The sequence below is a fragment of the Natator depressus genome, chromosome 7 (genome assembly GCF_965152275.1).
Source record: "Natator depressus isolate rNatDep1 chromosome 7, rNatDep2.hap1, whole genome shotgun sequence".
Classification (NCBI taxonomy): Eukaryota; Metazoa; Chordata; order Testudines; family Cheloniidae; genus Natator; species Natator depressus.
Window position 1 is genome coordinate 93,501,235 of NC_134240.1, and position 17,802 is coordinate 93,519,036.

General features: G+C 38.4%; 1 protein-coding gene across 2 annotated transcripts in view; it reads right to left on the reverse strand.

Annotated features, from left to right (window-relative positions):
• Window positions 1–17,802, reverse strand: part of BTAF1 (B-TFIID TATA-box binding protein associated factor 1) — a 95,829-nt gene that overhangs the window by 49,168 nt on the left and 28,859 nt on the right. For both annotated transcript variants that reach the window (XM_074959097.1, XM_074959096.1), the window contains exons 10-21: window positions 16,717–16,812; window positions 16,447–16,623; window positions 15,727–15,867; window positions 15,425–15,549; window positions 10,134–10,254; window positions 9,802–9,906; window positions 9,431–9,580; window positions 7,921–8,063; window positions 7,565–7,739; window positions 6,726–6,929; window positions 3,101–3,527; window positions 1,609–1,799 (exon numbers count right to left, since the gene is read on the reverse strand). In XM_074959097.1, coding sequence (XP_074815198.1) covers window positions 1,609–1,799; window positions 3,101–3,527; window positions 6,726–6,929; window positions 7,565–7,739; window positions 7,921–8,063; window positions 9,431–9,580; window positions 9,802–9,906; window positions 10,134–10,254; window positions 15,425–15,549; window positions 15,727–15,867; window positions 16,447–16,623; window positions 16,717–16,812 — 2,055 coding nt within the window. The remainder of the gene's footprint in view (window positions 1–1,608; window positions 1,800–3,100; window positions 3,528–6,725; window positions 6,930–7,564; window positions 7,740–7,920; window positions 8,064–9,430; window positions 9,581–9,801; window positions 9,907–10,133; window positions 10,255–15,424; window positions 15,550–15,726; window positions 15,868–16,446; window positions 16,624–16,716; window positions 16,813–17,802) is intronic.

A 17,802-nucleotide genomic window follows, 5' to 3' on the forward strand; every position in this document is an offset into this window, starting at 1 on the left:
AATTTTGAGTTACAATATAATAGATTCTGCCAGACTTACTCATGTTAAGTACTTAATGTTAAGCACTTAAGTCCTAGTGGAGCAAATGGAGCTCTTTGAACACTAAGCATGGCAGAAAAGACATCTTACTTTTGCAAATATCCAGTTGAAGTTCATACTTTGGATCTGTCTACACTAAGGAGTTTTAGAAGAAAAATCTGTACTGATGGGAGCCAAAGCATAGACAAGGCTCTGCCAAGTATACTTGTAGAGCAGGTTTAAATAAATAAATAAATAAATAAAAATAAATAAATAAAAAGATTCCCCCTATGTTTTCCACTAAGATTCCCTAGTGTAAATGCATCTCTTGAGTTTCAGAGCCTCACAATAAGTTATTTGGCATTATAGGAACTTCGTTTTTTCCCTTCAGAGAAAACACAGCAAGCATCTCTTCCCCACAAAATACCTCAGAGAACAGCTTCCTCTTTTTATTGAGCATACAGAATTAATTTCATGCCATTTCCAGTTTACTGGTTGGAGTTACTCATAAAATATGAATTTATTTTCATGGTTTATGAACTTATAATCTAGAAAAAGTTAAGCTTCTGCAGAAGATATCCAGTTCAACTTTTAAAATATCAAAAAAGGAAGCACATTAAGTGAATTAATTCACTTAATTATTTACACAAAGGCATGTACGTAGAATGTTTGTAAGGGAACTAAGTAATGTGTAATTACAAAGCCAAGTTATCAGACCTCTGACAACTTCCACATTCAAGCTAAAAGTTACCGATGAGTAAGAAAGAAAAAGATTTTTGTCATTTAACCATGGTGACCTTACCTTAGAAATGATATTTTTCAAATGAATTTACACTAGTCTATTGTATGAAGCAGATCAGTTCTAAATTTTTTCTTTGATTTGCTAGGTGGCCAGTTGTTTGAAGACTAGCTATTATTCATATAGATTACATGTATCAGTCTAACACTACTTTCTACCGGGTCCCCCAAAGCAATACTAAATACAAATTTACACAGTAAATAATGGCTTAAAATAAAATTGTTTAGAAGTAGATTTTAATGAATAAGGTATTAATGGGATGCTTTCAGATTCTTTAATTCAACTAGTTAATGCAACACTTGCAAAAATAAAATTGCCACATTACAAATGTGAAATTCAGAGATACTTACAGAAATCTGAGACAGAACCCGAAGATTTTTTTAATACATATTGAGCAGTCTTCTGTCCCTCCCCCAATGTAGACACCAGGGAGAGGGCACACTTTTAATGTAGTACTTGAGAATTTAATTCTGCATGTCCCATTTACATGAATAGCTGTTTTACTCAGGACTAAATGTTTCCCTTTAGAATTAGTTTATTTTAAGTTTAATACCACTACAGATATTTAATTCTTCCTCTATTTGAGCATAAAGTTCTTCATGCTGCTTACAACATAAAAAAATAAACATGGACTCAGTTTTTAATTAAGAAAAACTATTGCGCCATCCTTTGTGTAACTCCATTGACTGAAATACAGCTACATTTAGAAGAACATGTCTTAAGTATAATGATAATCAATAATCTAGCTCTTAAAAAAAACAAACCAACACACACAAACCCAACTTATTTACCTCATCAAGTTCTGTGGTGAGGTTTCCACTACTGCCTGTTGGAAGGTCTGTAATTTGGGCTTTTGGAGCCTTTGGTGTAGGACCTCGCCTACTTGTGATGGCAAAAGCAGCTTTCTGATGTCTATACAGAGTAATTATTCCTCTGTGCTTGGTGACAGTATGGTGCATCCCATCTCTCTCAGAGTTGGGTCCTATAAGAGGATAAAGTTGACAATCTACTTTAAAATACAGTACCAGAAATGGGTGGCAGTGGTAACAATCAACTATTCTTTGTGCATCTCAACTTGCTTTACAAAGAAGGGTAAATATCATTTTGTGGATAATGAAAGAGGGGATTTGACTTGCACCAGATCACACCGTGGGTCAGTGAGAGCCAGGAATGGAAGCCACACCTCCCTAATTAGGGTGTGCCTAGTCCACTGGGCTACTCTGGAGAGAAACCACACACTAGTAGTGAGCAAGTAGTTCATAGTAAAATTGAATGTATAACTGCAAAAATTTTTAAGGAAAGCAGCTCAGACCAAAATCATCATGATGCACACTCACTCCCCCATCTCTGTTTGTAGAGACTCGGAAGAATTTTACCCTGAAATTTAAGATGGGAAATATACTTTGGACACCCACAGATCTAAAGGAAGAATTAATACAGATGTGATTAACTAGCCTTACTTTTCAGCTACTTTTCAAGTAGTAGGAGTGGTATTAAAAAGATTAACCAACCACATTTTTAGGTTTCATCAGATATGTGGGTACCATATATGTATATGTTACGTGGAATTTACTTCAAAAGTATTTTACTTGCAATTCTAAAACACACATACAAAAAGGACATAAAATGTTAGTCAAGCCTCACAATAAATTTAATATTTCAAAAATTTTGTTTCTTAAAAGTTTAGGATTCAGGTTGTTCATCTGAGAGGTAGAGATTTACTTTTCAGCCACAAGAATAGAAAAGCATTAATTTTCAGGACTATATTTGCAGGGTCTGATTTCTTCTGTTAACAACATCATTACATGTATTTGTGAACATTTAATTTTCAGTTGTCTTATGATTAGACTGCAGAACTACAGCATGCAACCACATTAGGTTTATTCTATGTAAAATTGTACTAGCAATATTATTCTAACAGAATAGTAACACATCCCTCATTTCCACATAGCATCACACTTCTGCTCCATGAAACATTTCAATTTAAAAATCATCCCAGGAGTCCATTTTTTTGTTGTGTTTTAAAAAGTCTTCCACACAAAAACTTCCAGAAAATTCACTAAAACCAATTCTTGAGCTACACTGCTATGTTCAAAAAATAAATGTACATAGCTACTAATTTTTCAGACATCTCCTACAGTTCTAACAAGAAGTTAAAACAGCTGATTGATTTTAAATACATAAGTAGAACACTCATGTAGATATCTACTATATAAAAAAACAACAAATATTTCATTTATGCAATTTTTTTTCAAAAAACTGACACAGACTTCGACAATATACCTTTAGAGTTTTCATGGCTGCTTTGAGGTTGTGCAGGACATGCTGCTAAGGGAGTAAGATGTGGGTCCACACAGAGAGAGTTGCAGAGATTTTTTATGATCTTCGAGTTGGGGCATGGAGATCTTGATGTACACTGTTGAAGTAACTTAGCTACGCACAAAGCTGCATAGTTTTGTACCAGTGTGTTCTCTTCTTTTTTGACAGTTTCCATTAAAGGTTTTATGACAGGATTTAGTTTTTCTGGAAGTTGTTGTAAGCTCACAACAGCACATGCAGCAAAAGTATGGACTCGCAGCTGTAACACTTGCCATTCCTGGTTTGTTTCCGTAACAGTCATTTGGACTTGTTGTCGTTTACTGTCCAATTGTTGTAAAATATTAGGATTTAAATTAAAAGCTGATGTAACTTCATTGAAAACAGTAGTAACCTAATGAAAAGAAAACTAGAGTTAAAACCAATTTGTGCTTATAGCACAACCAGATTTCCTCTAAAAGAGGAGGTGGGGTTTGTGCGTGATGAAAGAAACACTGGGTTAAAGACACAGGTGATCACACTTTCATTTCAACTTTAACACTGAGTGAAATTCTGGCCCCAATGAAGCCAATGGGAGCTTTGCTTAAAATGTCTCCCCCCCCCCCCCCCGTTTTTTAAATGGGGAATAAAAAGTACTAGCTGGTGCCTATGAATTGGGATTCCCACTACACATACACCATGTCAAAATACATTTTACATCCTGATTGAAGCTTTCTGTAGAATATTTAATGTGGCCCAGTTTTTTCTTCTTCTATTTTCTTCTGTTTGACATTTCTTCTCTTCCCCCCCACCCCTGACGAGTGTGTTTTACCTTACATCCCTCCAGCAGACCTTTCCTTCTCCCTTTCTAAATATCTCCCATCATTAATTTCTTTGTCTCTCCTCACTTTTGTTAATCATTCCATTCCTTTCCATTCACGCCTACAGCTCCCTTTGCCCTACTTTCCCCCAGCTTACTTGCAGGACCCCCTTCCCATTATTCCTCATCTGGGACACAGATAAGTGGTTAGAAGGATATCACATAAGTCCTGACTCCAAAGAGTGCTCTTCAGTATCTGCCTAACTCCTGTTAGTCAATTTTGCAGCAAGACCCAGATGACTGGCAAACTGGCAAGTCACTGAAGCTTGGGGGAGAGTCTGGGAATTCCCTATATTGAAGTTGTCCTGTGCCCAGCCAGAAATAGCTAGACATTCTACGGATTACCAGCATGGGGGTCTGAGAAAAAGAGACAGGCAAGAAGAGCTGTGCTGTCCAGCATACTGGGGCAAGATGTGCAATGCTACAGAGTCATGTGGAAGTTGAGCTGCTCCTCAGCTGACTTCGTAATAAAAGGATTGCAGTGCTCCTGGAACACTCAAAATCTTTGATTTGACATGGGCCTTATGTCTGCTGTTCAATCAGCATTTGCTGATCTCACTACCCTGAAACTTGCTCCAGGCGCACAGGTGGGTAGAGAGCAAGAGGAAATCTGGTAGGGACACTGCTGCACCTACTCTGTGGTACGGAGCTCATTACTAGATGAAAATACTAACATTGTTAGTAATGAGACAGCATGCACAAGTGTTCATTAAATATTTGTGCTGCATTTGTACAGAAGCAGAATGATGTATTCATATCATGGAGAATGATGCAGTACTTTCCTGTCCATTAATAACTAAGGAGGGTTAGACAACCTCTGCTAGGGATAAGTGTTTTTAAATCATCAGGCCTAGATAACTTGCACCCAAGAGTCGACTGAGGAGATCTGATTGCTGATGTTAATTTTTAATACATCTTGGAATACCAGAAAAATTCCAGAAGCCTGGAAGAGTGCCATTGTGGTGCCAATATTAAAAAAGGGCAAACAAAAAACAGACTCGGGTAGGTACAGGCTGGTTAGCTGGACATTAATCCAGGGAAAAATAATGAACAAGTGGATATGGTATTCAAGTGAAAGATTAAGGATGGAAATATAATTAATGCCATTCTACTTTGTTTTATGGAAAAAAGGCCTTGTCAAATGCACCTGATTTTATTCTTTGAGATTACAAGTTTGGTTGATAAAGGTAACAGTGTAGATTTAATATACCTTGATTTAGTATTGCACTACATTCTGAACAACAAATTAGCATAACAGAATAATCACTAAAGACACAGGTTAAATGGATTAAGAACTATCTGGTAGGTCTCAAAAAGTAGTTGTCAATGGGAAAAATCATCATCATATAGGCATGTTTCTAATGAAGTTCTTCAGGTATCTGTTTGAGCCTAAAATACTATTCACATTTTTGTCAGTGATCTGGAAGCAACTATAAAAATCACTGCTGATAAAATTTGTGGATAATACAATGATCATGCAGTGATAAATAATGAGGACAGGTTAGTCACACAGAGCAAGCCGATCACTTGGTAATCTGCATCCTTTCACAGAGAATGCGTTTTAATACAGCCAAATGCAAAGTTCCTGGATGCATGTCACATCTGCAGAATGGGAGACTGTATCCTGGAAAGCAATAATTCTGAAGAGGATTTAGGAGTCATAGTGGACAAGCAACAATATGAGCTCCCCGCATGACACTGTGGCATGATAGTAGGAAAGTGTGGGTCAGAGATATCCTTGACGGTGACCATAGTATCAAGGGCTGAACCAGTCTTTGTAAGTTTATAGATGAAGCCTGAGATCAAGCAGTACCGACTAGTTTGTCCACTGCACTACTGGAGAATCCAGCTCAGAGATACAGAACAGGTAACATGCTGCTGGATAGCCCTCCAGTGTCATCAGTACCAAGATATTTTTTGCATTGAAGGGATTGGTACAGAAGTGGCTGGCTGGCTGGCCTCAATGATCATTAAGGAAAAGAAGAGGTGTGTATTGGGGAGCATTTCTTCCCAGAAGAAGCTTTATTTTGTCCCATCCTCCACCTCATCCTTCTGCTTGTTCACTGGAGAATGGTTATGGGGACCTCAACCTTCTAGACGAGCATGGCTCCTTCAAGGAATGTGATCCGTGAGCCTTCCTCAGCACCAGAGAAGGGGAATCGGTGCCAACTCTCCACAATATCTGGAAGGACACTCCTAAAGGACAGTAAGAAGGAACTGTGGAGAATCTGGAGCAGCTTCTTCCTCTACACCATCATGCAGAGGGCACATGTACCACCCTGACGGGTTCTGCTAAGGGAAAAATCTCTGGCTCTGGTGCACTGGGTGTGCACACACCTAAGGTGGAATGAACATATGCGATCACAAAGAAAAGTTACCCTTCCCAGGAAACCTGGATTTGCATATGTCCTATCAGCCTCAATTAACATTTGACTGCATAAGTGTTTTTTAAAGCATTGACCTAAAAGGATGTTGATAGCGAATCCAGTAGTTGGGTTTAAAATGGTGCCTCTATAATTCTGTAAGATATATATTTCAATGGACAAATATCATGCTGCTAATCTTTTGGTTCGTCTTCTTCTGTGCACATATAATGAACATCCATTTCTTATCTTATGCCAGAAAAAGCAATATATGTATTGACTTCTGAAAACTATTGCAATTCTTCAGCATTATTATACAGCACATTGAAAATTAGGACTAGAAACTACCTCTTCATTCAGATTTACTCACCAGTTCATTAGCTTGATCTATTGTAAATACACTGTAGTTTACTCTGTTCCCAATGTCAATGTGTGCATCAGCTAGTGATGAAATGAGTTGTTTACATTCATTCTGCATCCGTGTAAAAGGAACAGCAATTTCATCATAATAAAGGTGCTCAGAAAGGACTCCAAGTAAGCGTGGCTGCACAGAAAGGGCTACAGCTTTACATTCCTAAAACAGAACAAGCCAATCAATTCAGATCTTCAAGTGTTCAAACTGGTTATTTTGTTCAATTAAAGATGAAGGAACACAACTCAACTTCGCTAATAAATTAGATGTTCCTGAACAAAAAATTTAAAGCTTTTAACACAGCAAGACTTAAAGCGACAAAAATGAAGATGTGCACACAAACTTCAGTATACCATGAAAACAGTTAATGGTCCCAATATTTTATAAAAATTAATCATTCATCAGTACTGTATTAATGGAAAAGCTTTTCCAAGTAGGTTTAACACCCAATTTTACATGGCTGGAGAATAACTTACTAAACAAGAACAAAATCATAACAAAAGGAAAGATGGTAGACATTTATGCAGAATATGTTGATACTAAAAGAAAGTCAAGTATCCATCTAGAGTTAATATTTGTAGAACCCTTAACACATTCACTGAACGACAGTGTGGCCTTTTAGCCAACTTTAAAATAATTCAGTATCGTTCTATGCCATTGCTTCACCTGTCAGATTTCATCATTTAACAGTATAAAAATACAGTATTAGCTTTTTTGTTGTACTTCTATTTCAAACAACAGAAACAGTCATTAATTTAGTAAATCATATTTAATTTTTGCTGTAAAAAGCATCCTACCTTTTGCAAGGCAGCCCACTCACAGATTACTAACGCAACACTAATCCTCTGCAAGGCAGATTTCGAATTCAAATGGAAAAGCAGTAGCTGAGCTAGTGATTCAGCTGGTTTTATTTCTTGAGGAACGGTATTTACACTTGGATCACAAATACAGCAGCAAAGTGCTCCTAACAACCTTGACCAAAGAAGGAAAAAAAAAAAAAGTGTTACAGTAACATTAGTCTCACTCCTTGGTTCATACTTCAAAGACAAAGTTAAATGTCTCAGAAGTTAGATTTTAGCAAAAATTTTACAAATTAACTTTTTTAGATTATATATTGTTTTTGTATTTTTTTTCATATTTTCCACAAACTGACTTTGCTGCCATCACCCGGGCTCGCATAACAACATAATCCCTGGTTGCCAGATCTTCTGTAATGCTGTCTGCACCAGCAATATATTCCTGTATCACTTCTTTGTTCTGGGTTTGACCTTGGCGCAGCTTGCCACCTGCTTTTTCCTATGGAATAAATACAGAAGTAGTAAGAAATCTTGTCTGTTTTGCTTTCCAAAGTTTTCTGTATTTCAGGCAAAAAAACCCAAACCCTATGAATTCACATTTCCATATTAAATTATAATTGTTCTATGCAGTGATATGGAAAATATCCACACCAGATTTGATTGTACATTAGTCCAGGATCTCTGAATAACTGACAGTGACTTTTGAAGGTGCTTAAATCATGGATAGATGACTATGAGCTATTGCTGAGGCTCTGCACTGCTAAATGTGTGGCCTGGTTTGAATATTAACTAACTTATCTAAGCCAGTATGCTGCTAGACCTCCAGTTTGAATCTGAGGCCAGAACAAGTGAAGAAGAAAAACACCATATGACAGTTTCTCACGAGTAAAGTAATCCTGAGAAAGCGGATTCAATTCTGCAAAACAGAAGTTGGAGAAATGATACACATAGGTGCTACAGATCAGATATGAAAACATGTTGAAATAAGAAGTATCTAGAACCTTATAAAACAGTAGAGGGTTTACAAGGAGCACAGTGCATAGTTTGATCCATCCACAGATAGGTAAGGGTACACTACAGCAGCACAGGAGTAGACACTTCCTACATCGATGTAAGCAACATCAACAGAAACACCCCTTCCATCAACTTACAACTCCTGTAACGTCAACCCTTTGAGAGGTGGTAGCTAGGTCAACTGAAGACTCCTTCCATCAATCTAACCTCATCTACACCAGGGGTTAGGTTGACCTACCTATAGTGCACTGGGTGCAACATTTTTCACAACCCCGAGTGACAAGTTTTAGGTCTAGACCAGGTCTATGGAGTATTTACTATATGGAGAATTAGAGTATCTGCCAGAGAGGCTCTGAGGCATTTGTGAGCGAACTAATGTTTAAATTACGTTTAGTTAAACAACTTCTATTAATTGCATAATAGGCTTTATTACATACATTTGTATTTGGCCTTGACAAAATTATTTATATAAAGAAGAAAAATTGTGCCATAGCTGTAATATTAGCGTCAAAGCTTACCAAAAGAAATTGTCATTTTAAAGTTCTTATACAGGGCCAAGTTGTGCCATTTAGGTACTGGCTTGTGTCAGGGTGATGCAAAACTGTACTGCTGCAAGTGGAACCCCAGTAGGGACTATATTTCCTTGAATGGCCACATACACAAGTAGTGGGACTGCTCTGCAGGCTGCTGTAGGGATTCATAGTTCCACCTCTATGGTGGTAACGCCCACAGAGTCTTGGGGTCAACAGCACTCTCCTTCCTTTCTACACAGGCCAGTCACAGAGTTTTGTTACAGCACCTCAGTAATCACTGGTTTCCTTGATTTCCCACAAAGGTTTTAAAAATCTTTACCTTTGATCTGGCTTTTACTTCTAGCAACATATTTAAATCAATAGGCAAGTGAGAAGGCTGCATCATTAAGCAGAGCCAGGCTCCCATCCACGGACAAGCCGCTGCTACCACGTATTGTACTGATGCTTTGTTTAACAGTTCCAGCCACACCTTGAGGGAGGAAAAAAAAATTTGTGTACATTAGAAATATGTATCATGGTATCTATTCAAACATTTGATGAACATGACGTCCAAGATCTAGGAACAGTTTCACAATGATCATAGTGAAATCAATGTATAGCAGTATAACGCCATGCAATTATGTAGACTGAAGGTCATGCATCTGACAAAGGGTGGTATAAAGAGAGCATAGTCATAAGCTAAATAAATACCTTGTGAATAAGGTCCAGAATATCTTGGCTGCTTTCTAAAATACAAAACTGAAAAATGTGCCTCAACATATCTTGCAGGATCGGAGTTAGCCAGGCTGAAGAACTCTGAAGACAGGGATATGATGAGTGAGAGAAAATTCCAATATACAATGTAAATTTAAATATACTATTTTAGGTTCTCGCTATTAAAGTGGCACCCACCTCTACCCAGAGCAGAAGTAGGCCACAAATGTTTTCCACGTAACTTGTAAGAGTTATCAAGTGACTCAAAGACAATGCAATGCACTTCTGTATTGTAATTGGTAGGTGGTATTATAAGTATTAGTTCTTACCTGGTCTTGGGTAGATAACAGCGTAAATAAAGTTTCCAATGCTGCTTTTCGAACAGATGATATAGTATGATGCAAGAACGGCCATACACGTGGGACCAAAATGGTGAGTGATTGCTGAATACTGGAACATTTTGAGGGGTGTAAGAGAAAGGAAAATAAAAAAATGTAAGTTCATTTTATTTAAACCCAGTTATAATATTTAAATTAAAAAGGGACGTTTTTGAAGGAAAAATAGAAAAGTAACACTGTGTATTCCCCAGGCCATGTTAAGTGCAGGATCAAGTTATAGCTCAACTATAATGGTCAAAATAAATGGTTTGAGTTGCGGGTTTTTTTTTTGGTGTTTACTTGTGAATGGCAAAATTCAGAAGCTTGTCCAAATTAGTAAGGTCCTACTGTAACTATATGCTTAATTGCTATGGCTTCTTCCACACTCAAAATAGAGTATGTCCCCCTTCCCCACCTCCACCCCAACAAGCACATACATAGAAATAAGCACATTTCATTTTAAAGGTCAGTCAGAATTTCTTCATCTGTCATGCAGTTAAGCATTAAGGATGAAACTTTTCTTTAGCTAACTCCTTCTGCCTGATAATGAAAATAGTTGTTACACATCAACTCAGAGATACCACGTTCCATGCAATGGAGTGAATTACAAAGTTTCTGCCTTAACTCCGATTTTTCCTGCTTGAGATTTTAATATTGGCACGAACATTGTGAGAATATACTGAAAATGTTGCAATTATAATATCTGAGACTAGAGGTAAGGATGGAAAGCTCTGTAAGGTGGCTCTCTCAAAACAGATTGTTTTCATAATTTATATGAGAACCTTCAACCAAGGCATCTCATTGATGATTCCTGAAAGATTTAACGGCATAATTCTATCTAGAGAAAGGAACTCTAGTGATTTATTGTCTTCATCAAAGCCCCAAGGTGAAATATTTCTTCACTTTATTGTTGTGGAAAAGTTAACTGCTGTAGTCCTAGCTATTGGATAAGCTTAACTAAACTTTTAAAAGGAAACAAAAATCAGTTACTGCAATAAATCTAAATGAATCAAAAGCCTGTACACGCAAAACAAAGAGGCAAATATTTATTAATAAAACCACTGATTAATCCAAACAAATGTTTTACCAATGCTTTGGTCTTTAAAGGCAGTGATTTACAGCTATTAAAGAGTTATTATTGTCCTGCGAATAAACAGCATGTACACATGATTGTGAGATAGTGAGAGACACAAGCAGAAGACAATGCAGGAATTGGGAGGAAAAAATTATAAGGAAGGGAAAACAAAACAGGTGGAGGAAGATTAGAGATTGAGAAGGGGATTTTATTTTTAGATATTCAATTTACCTCCTAAGATTAAGGATATAGAGTTGAACCCTACCACAGGCAAATCTTTTTTCCCCCCCACAGAAAAGCTTCATTCAAAAAACGGAGATTCATAATGGGTCTGCATCCTTTGTCAATGTAAAAGCCCCCACTGACTTTTAGTGGTGTGGGGCCACCACTAAACTGCAATATCCACACTATGCTACAGTGAATTAAAACACCTTGATTGAAGCTGTTTGTTAGTGTGGTAAAATCAAAACTCCCAGAGATCATCATATGGGTCTTCCCCAAAAATTCCACTGAGAGTTACTGCATATCATGAAAGCAGATTATATACACCCAAGAAGTGGTACAAAGTACATAATTTCCAGATTCACACCCTGGTATAGCCAAGCTCCTACTAAAAAGGTATCAAAAGGATAGATGTGTCTCCACTTCTAATTCTGGCATTAATGAACTCGCTGTTTAAATAAGTGAGGGTCAGAGGTTGAGTGAAAACATTAGTTTTCTCGGTCTTGATTTATACTTTTTCATTTCCTGTTTCGAGCAAAAAAACGTGGCCCTCTACTAATTTACCTGCTGATGTGTGGGAGGCAACAAGGGGAATCAGCAGCAGCATAAGCTACTTGAAAACAGAAGACTGAGAATTCCACTTAGTTTCATCTTTAGAACATTCCCAAAAGTCTCTTTATGAAGTTATGTAAACTAGATTATACCTATATAGAGTCACATATCAATACATACAAAATAGAGAATTAGGTGAACCCAAACCAACACAGAAGTGTCATAATACATGGCAGTAAAGTCACATGTCATGCATTAAACTGTTAATAGTTAAAATTTTACTTGTACAATAAACTGGTTTATTGTGGCTTTTAAAATATCAAAACTACATTTTTTACCCTTCACGCCCCACCCCAGCCCCCAAAATAGCTAAAACGATTTACTCTAATGGTAATTCAAGTTTCTACATCACAGTGAAATTTCAAAACGTAGGGTCGCTGGAAAGAAAGGAGTTGCAGAATAGCTTGGAAGCCTTAAGTAAAAGATGGATTTTTATTTAATTGTTTTAAAGGGCGGGGGAAGAGACACAAGGACAAGAGCCGTATAATACACAACAAAAAACGAACTCAGACCATCAGCTGGAGAGAAGGGAAAAATCCCAAAGGCTTAGTATTACTTTAAAAAGTCATTATGATGCAACTTGAACCCTTGGATTTAATTCACAGTAGCTTCTCATAGAATCTCTCTACTTTGATTTCCTAAAGAACTTAATTATTTGTTTCTATTATTTGCAAATAATAAACTATAGGCCTCAATGTGAGACTATTGTAAGTAAAAGCAGCAGTGGTCAGAGCACATCAGCTGTCGAGCCATTATCAAGCGTTCTGTAGCCATCATAACAAAGGAAAATTAAGAAGAGAGCTGAACAAGGATACTAAATTGTTACAGGAAACTCCTTTATGCATATAGGATGGCATGGAAGAACACATGAAGGTGCTTATGAGAAAAATCTGAACAGGCAAAGAAGATTGGCATTTTTGGTGAAAGAGGTGGGCCTCAATAGTGCATAAGTAGTGATCGCTAGGGCAGGACTAGACCAAAAAGGAACATAAAGGTGAACCTGAGTAGTGTATTTGATGCAGTAAAAATGGGCAAGCTAGGAGGGGGGTGCTAAGGGTGGATGGTGACATGGCCAGAGCTACAAGTCCAGATAAATACATTCAAAACACTGCTGCGAAGATTAAAAGGGTGGAAGATAACATTTGGGAAGAACAGAGAGGCAGTGACAAGTCGCGATGTAGTGTATGCCCCACACCGGCACATAAGGGGTTAACAGAGCCATAGGGAGGCTGCACAGAAGGCCACCAATCACAGAAGAGCTTATAGGAGCAGCCAATCAGGCCCATATAAGAAGAGCTGCCATACCGAGCAGCTTTAGTCACTCCCTGGAGCTTGAAGGGGGAGAAGGACTGGCTGCCTTGCAGGCGGAGGGCAGCACGCACCCTGGACATAGTAGTGCTACAGGAAGAGACTCAGGGAGCTAAAGGCAGCTCCTGGCAGGCTGCAGGGATTTGCAGGCTAAGGCCCTGAGGCAAGGGCAAACAGGGTGCTGGGGCCATGGGGAAGTGGCCCAGGGAGCTCTACAGAGGAGTTGGAGGGGAAGCAGCAAGTGGTGGCCACCCACAGGGCCCCTGGGCTGGGACCCAGAGTAGTGGGCAGGCCCAGGTCCCCCTGGTCCCCACTTGCCACTAAGAAAGTGGCTGGACTGAGGAACTGTGATACTGTCCCCCAGAAGGGGGAACACCAAGTGTGGCACAGCCAGAGGGCTGTGTCATGAAGAGGACACCGCAGTCCTGGGAGTGATGTGGGTCCCTGGAGCAGAAGTGACAGTGGCGAATCACCACCAGAAGAGATTACACTGGTGTACAGCTCTAGTCCCCAGGACAGCCAGCAGGAGGCGCCGCAGTGATGGACCGAACCCCATCACACAAGCCCAGACACTAGATGAGAGTCACATTGTGTGAATGGACCATAAAGGCTGGCTCTGAAAGCCTTGTCTACATGAAGGACATCAATCAGCATAGCTATTCCAGAATAACTTCCAAGTGTTGACATTATTCCAGTATAATGTCACATATTTCAGACTAGTGTCCAGAGAGCAATTCCAAAAATAACTAAATTATACCTGAAGAACTCCTGCAGAATGGCTATTCCAGAATAGCCATGCTACTCAATTCCTCACTGTAGACAAACCGTTAGAAGCAATATTTAGACACGGTCTGAATGCAACAGTCTAGAAATGGCCCAAAGACAACACCCAGATTGAGTGACAGGGAGAATGGTGGTGTTGTTCACAGTGACCAAGAAAGCGATGAGAGGGAAGGTTTTGGGGACAAAAATTAAGAGCCTGATATCTATTTCAATTTCATCTTTTTTTTCAGCTGACAGCATTTTAAAGCAGTATTTTTTCTCTCTTCCCCCTCACCCCCCCATGCTCCCCCAGCTGTTAAAAAGGGCTATGACAGTATAACTAAATAAATTTGAGGTAGTTGTTTTTTTGGTCTCCACTATTAAATAATAGACTAGAGTTTTAAAAAAATGAATCTCCCTGATGTATGAGTAGGGATGACAAAAATATAGTGAGATGGTCTCATCCTTTACAAAGGGATACACTGGTAACATTTAATCAGGTAGACAAGACAATCAGAGGAGACAGATAAAAGAAAAAAAATAAATGGAGAAAAGAGGACAAGCATAAATTTATTAAAAGTCTGCCTAAGTTTTAAGCGCAAGTTTTAGTATACAGTGTCAGGTTTTCTTTTCTTTTTTTTTTTTTAATTCTGTTTACTGAGCAGAAGCCAACATGGATTTGTCCAGTTTCTTCTATTTACTTGGTTCCTTGCATCAGTGATACAGCCAGTGGTTCTGTGAATAAGATAGGTTTATTCCTTTGCATTTTGCTAGGGGTCTGACCCCGAAGCCCTTGGGTGTGTGTTGCATAGGTGTAACTCTCCCATTATAGTCAACAGGGTTTGTGTATATGAAGTCTGCAGAATGGGGCAGTTTAGTGCAGGATAACAGCTCCCACTTAGCACAACAGAAATAATTAAGGGTCATGCATAAGTAGTGACTATTGCTTTTTAACCTTTAATTTCTTAACAAAGAGTGGTGCTAAATCTAGTGACAAAGTGTGTTAAATTTTGGTTCTAGATTATTAGTGTGTCCTAAAACAGAAAGTGCACTGCCCTTTAACAGCCTTTGACCAACTTACAAAATTTGTCCTCAAATTTATACCAGCGTCCATTTACTGCAGAAAGATACCTTCCCAATATTATTATGCATTATCTCCTCCATATACAGTGTAATTTGCTATAAATTTAGATTATTCCAATATGAACTGCTTCAGTAACAAATGCTTAGATCTGTCTCCTAAGTAGTAGCTGGAAAGAGGTACCTGCATTTTTGGACCTGAGGATAAGTTAAAAGGGAGGAAAGAAGGATCATGATGCTGTTTGTAGAAGCTGTCAGATCATCCAATTCCAGAAGAGCATCCCACAGTGTATTAAGAATAAAGGGCACCTAGAGGAATAAGCACAAGGGGAGAAGTTATCTTACAAAGAGAGAGAAAAATAAGTCAGTCTTCTGTATAACAAAATGAGGAATTAAAAATTTGTGTACTGCACTATAAACATTGCTTTCTTGTTCAGCTCCAAGATGAACTTTTCAAAGTCAAAATGTAGAAAATAAGCCATTCACCTTTTGTGACTGAAGATGAACAAGGCTTTCCACTACTGGTACTAAAGATGCTGCAGCAACAGCTCGGACATCGTCATCCAGGTCTTGGAGACCTTCAATTATTGCAGGCAAGACTTTAGGCAATAAAGTATTAATCGTATCCTAAAAAACAAGTTTAATTCATAAATTGAATGAGGAAACGTTTAACTGAATCTCTTTTCCACAATCTCAGAGTCCTCTTCTTTCTCTTTTAAAAAAGAAAACAAGCAAAAAAACCCAGACAACCACCTCCCCCCTGCAGTTTGGTCAGAAACAGAAATAGCAACCATTCTGAATAGTTAAAAAGTTACCATTCATGAAAGAAAGCTAATCTATCTTATAAATTGACTGAATTTGTCCTACAAATATGCCTCAGCCAGAACCTTCAGTATACTTTTGTTATTCCACTATTAGAACCTCTAAATGGCAGTCTTCAGTTGTACCAAGCCATAGTGTTTTACCACCGGGGAGGGGAGAAGGAGGACGAGGAGGCAGTCACCACGGGATATGGTTTCATTTAATATGCCATATATTTTAAACATGTGCTTCTTGAAAACAAATGACAGCATCAAATTCATATATCACCTTCTAGTCTCTTCACTTCTGTTTCTGGAGTTTTACAATAAGTCTCTGTGAAAGGAAATTTTTTGTAGCGTTAGCGACTTTGAATAGGAAAAACACAACAAACAGGTGATTGATTACCTGACGAATTGCCAACGCATACTTTATTCCTAGCAGACCGCCATGTCTCACTTCCCATTGATCTTGTGTGAGCAACTTCAGGAGAATATCCACAGTTTTATGAACTCCAGTCTCATTCATATGTTTCAATACTACTCCCAAAGTCTGAGCACAAGTCTCACGTACTGGTGCTACAACCTAGGACATAGTGAATGATGGACATAAATCAAAGCATTTCTACACGAAGTCTGACATGGAAATAGATTAGCAAGTCTAAGAGTTGACACTTACTTCATCTGAAACAAAGTCTCCGAATCTGTCTAATGCAAACACACAAAGGAGTCTAATAACTAAGTCTTCCAGCCATTCCTGATGCTGCTGAGCCATCTGTTAAAGGAGATTAAATACCATTTGCTAAATTAGTTCATAGAAAGATTCTCAAGATTCCTTTTCTTCACCATACTGAGAAGATTGTATCACAGTAGTTAAACTTGTGACTAATTGTGTATCTGCATTACAAGCAGATTTCCCGCCCCAATCACCTAATTCTCCAGTAGTGAAATTAATCCACTGCATGGAGGGGCAGCACAAGGTCACAAGCACCACTTAAGCCTTGCACAACTTCTGTGCAGCGGGACTACAAGTGGAGCCACTGTGCAAGCGTGCGTGTGCTGAGGAAAGGGTCTCCACATGGACCCCAAATGGGTCACAAAGGCCTGCCACAGGATACATGATGAATCACTATGGTTCCAATATCTACAACTGGGCATAGGGCAGTCTTGGACTCTAGACCTGGGTTTGGAAAGAGGCTGGCTTCACTTCATCAGTACCTCCATGCTCTACTCATAGGACACTTGAACATCCAGGCTTTTATGGGACTGAACCATATATGAAGGGTTAAGTGGTCACATCAAAAATTACTTTTCGGGGGTGGAAGAGCCGCCAAACAGAATTTAGGAACTTTTCCCTTATCCAAATAAGAGGCGAACTACTTGGAAATTTCTGCCTCACTTTTAGAACAACTGGAAACATCAGCAAAGATGCACTGGGATTTTAAACTGAACAAATACTACTTGGGCAATACAAGCACACTGCAGATATTAAACAATCTTTTTCCTCCTCTGCATTGGTCAAGGTGGGCAAATTGTGACACTACTCAGATGTTAAAAAAGAAAAGCTGTAACAGTTGATATTTTATGCACTCATCTAGTTACTAGGTCCAGTTTTGTTACTATATACCCATCTCTAATGTGTATTAATACTTCTAAATATTATTAAAATTTTAGAAAATCTTAAGACTCACAAACACTAAATAATGCCCATTCCCTACTATACAAGTCAGTTACTGAACCTTGTAATAGTTGTTTGAACACATTT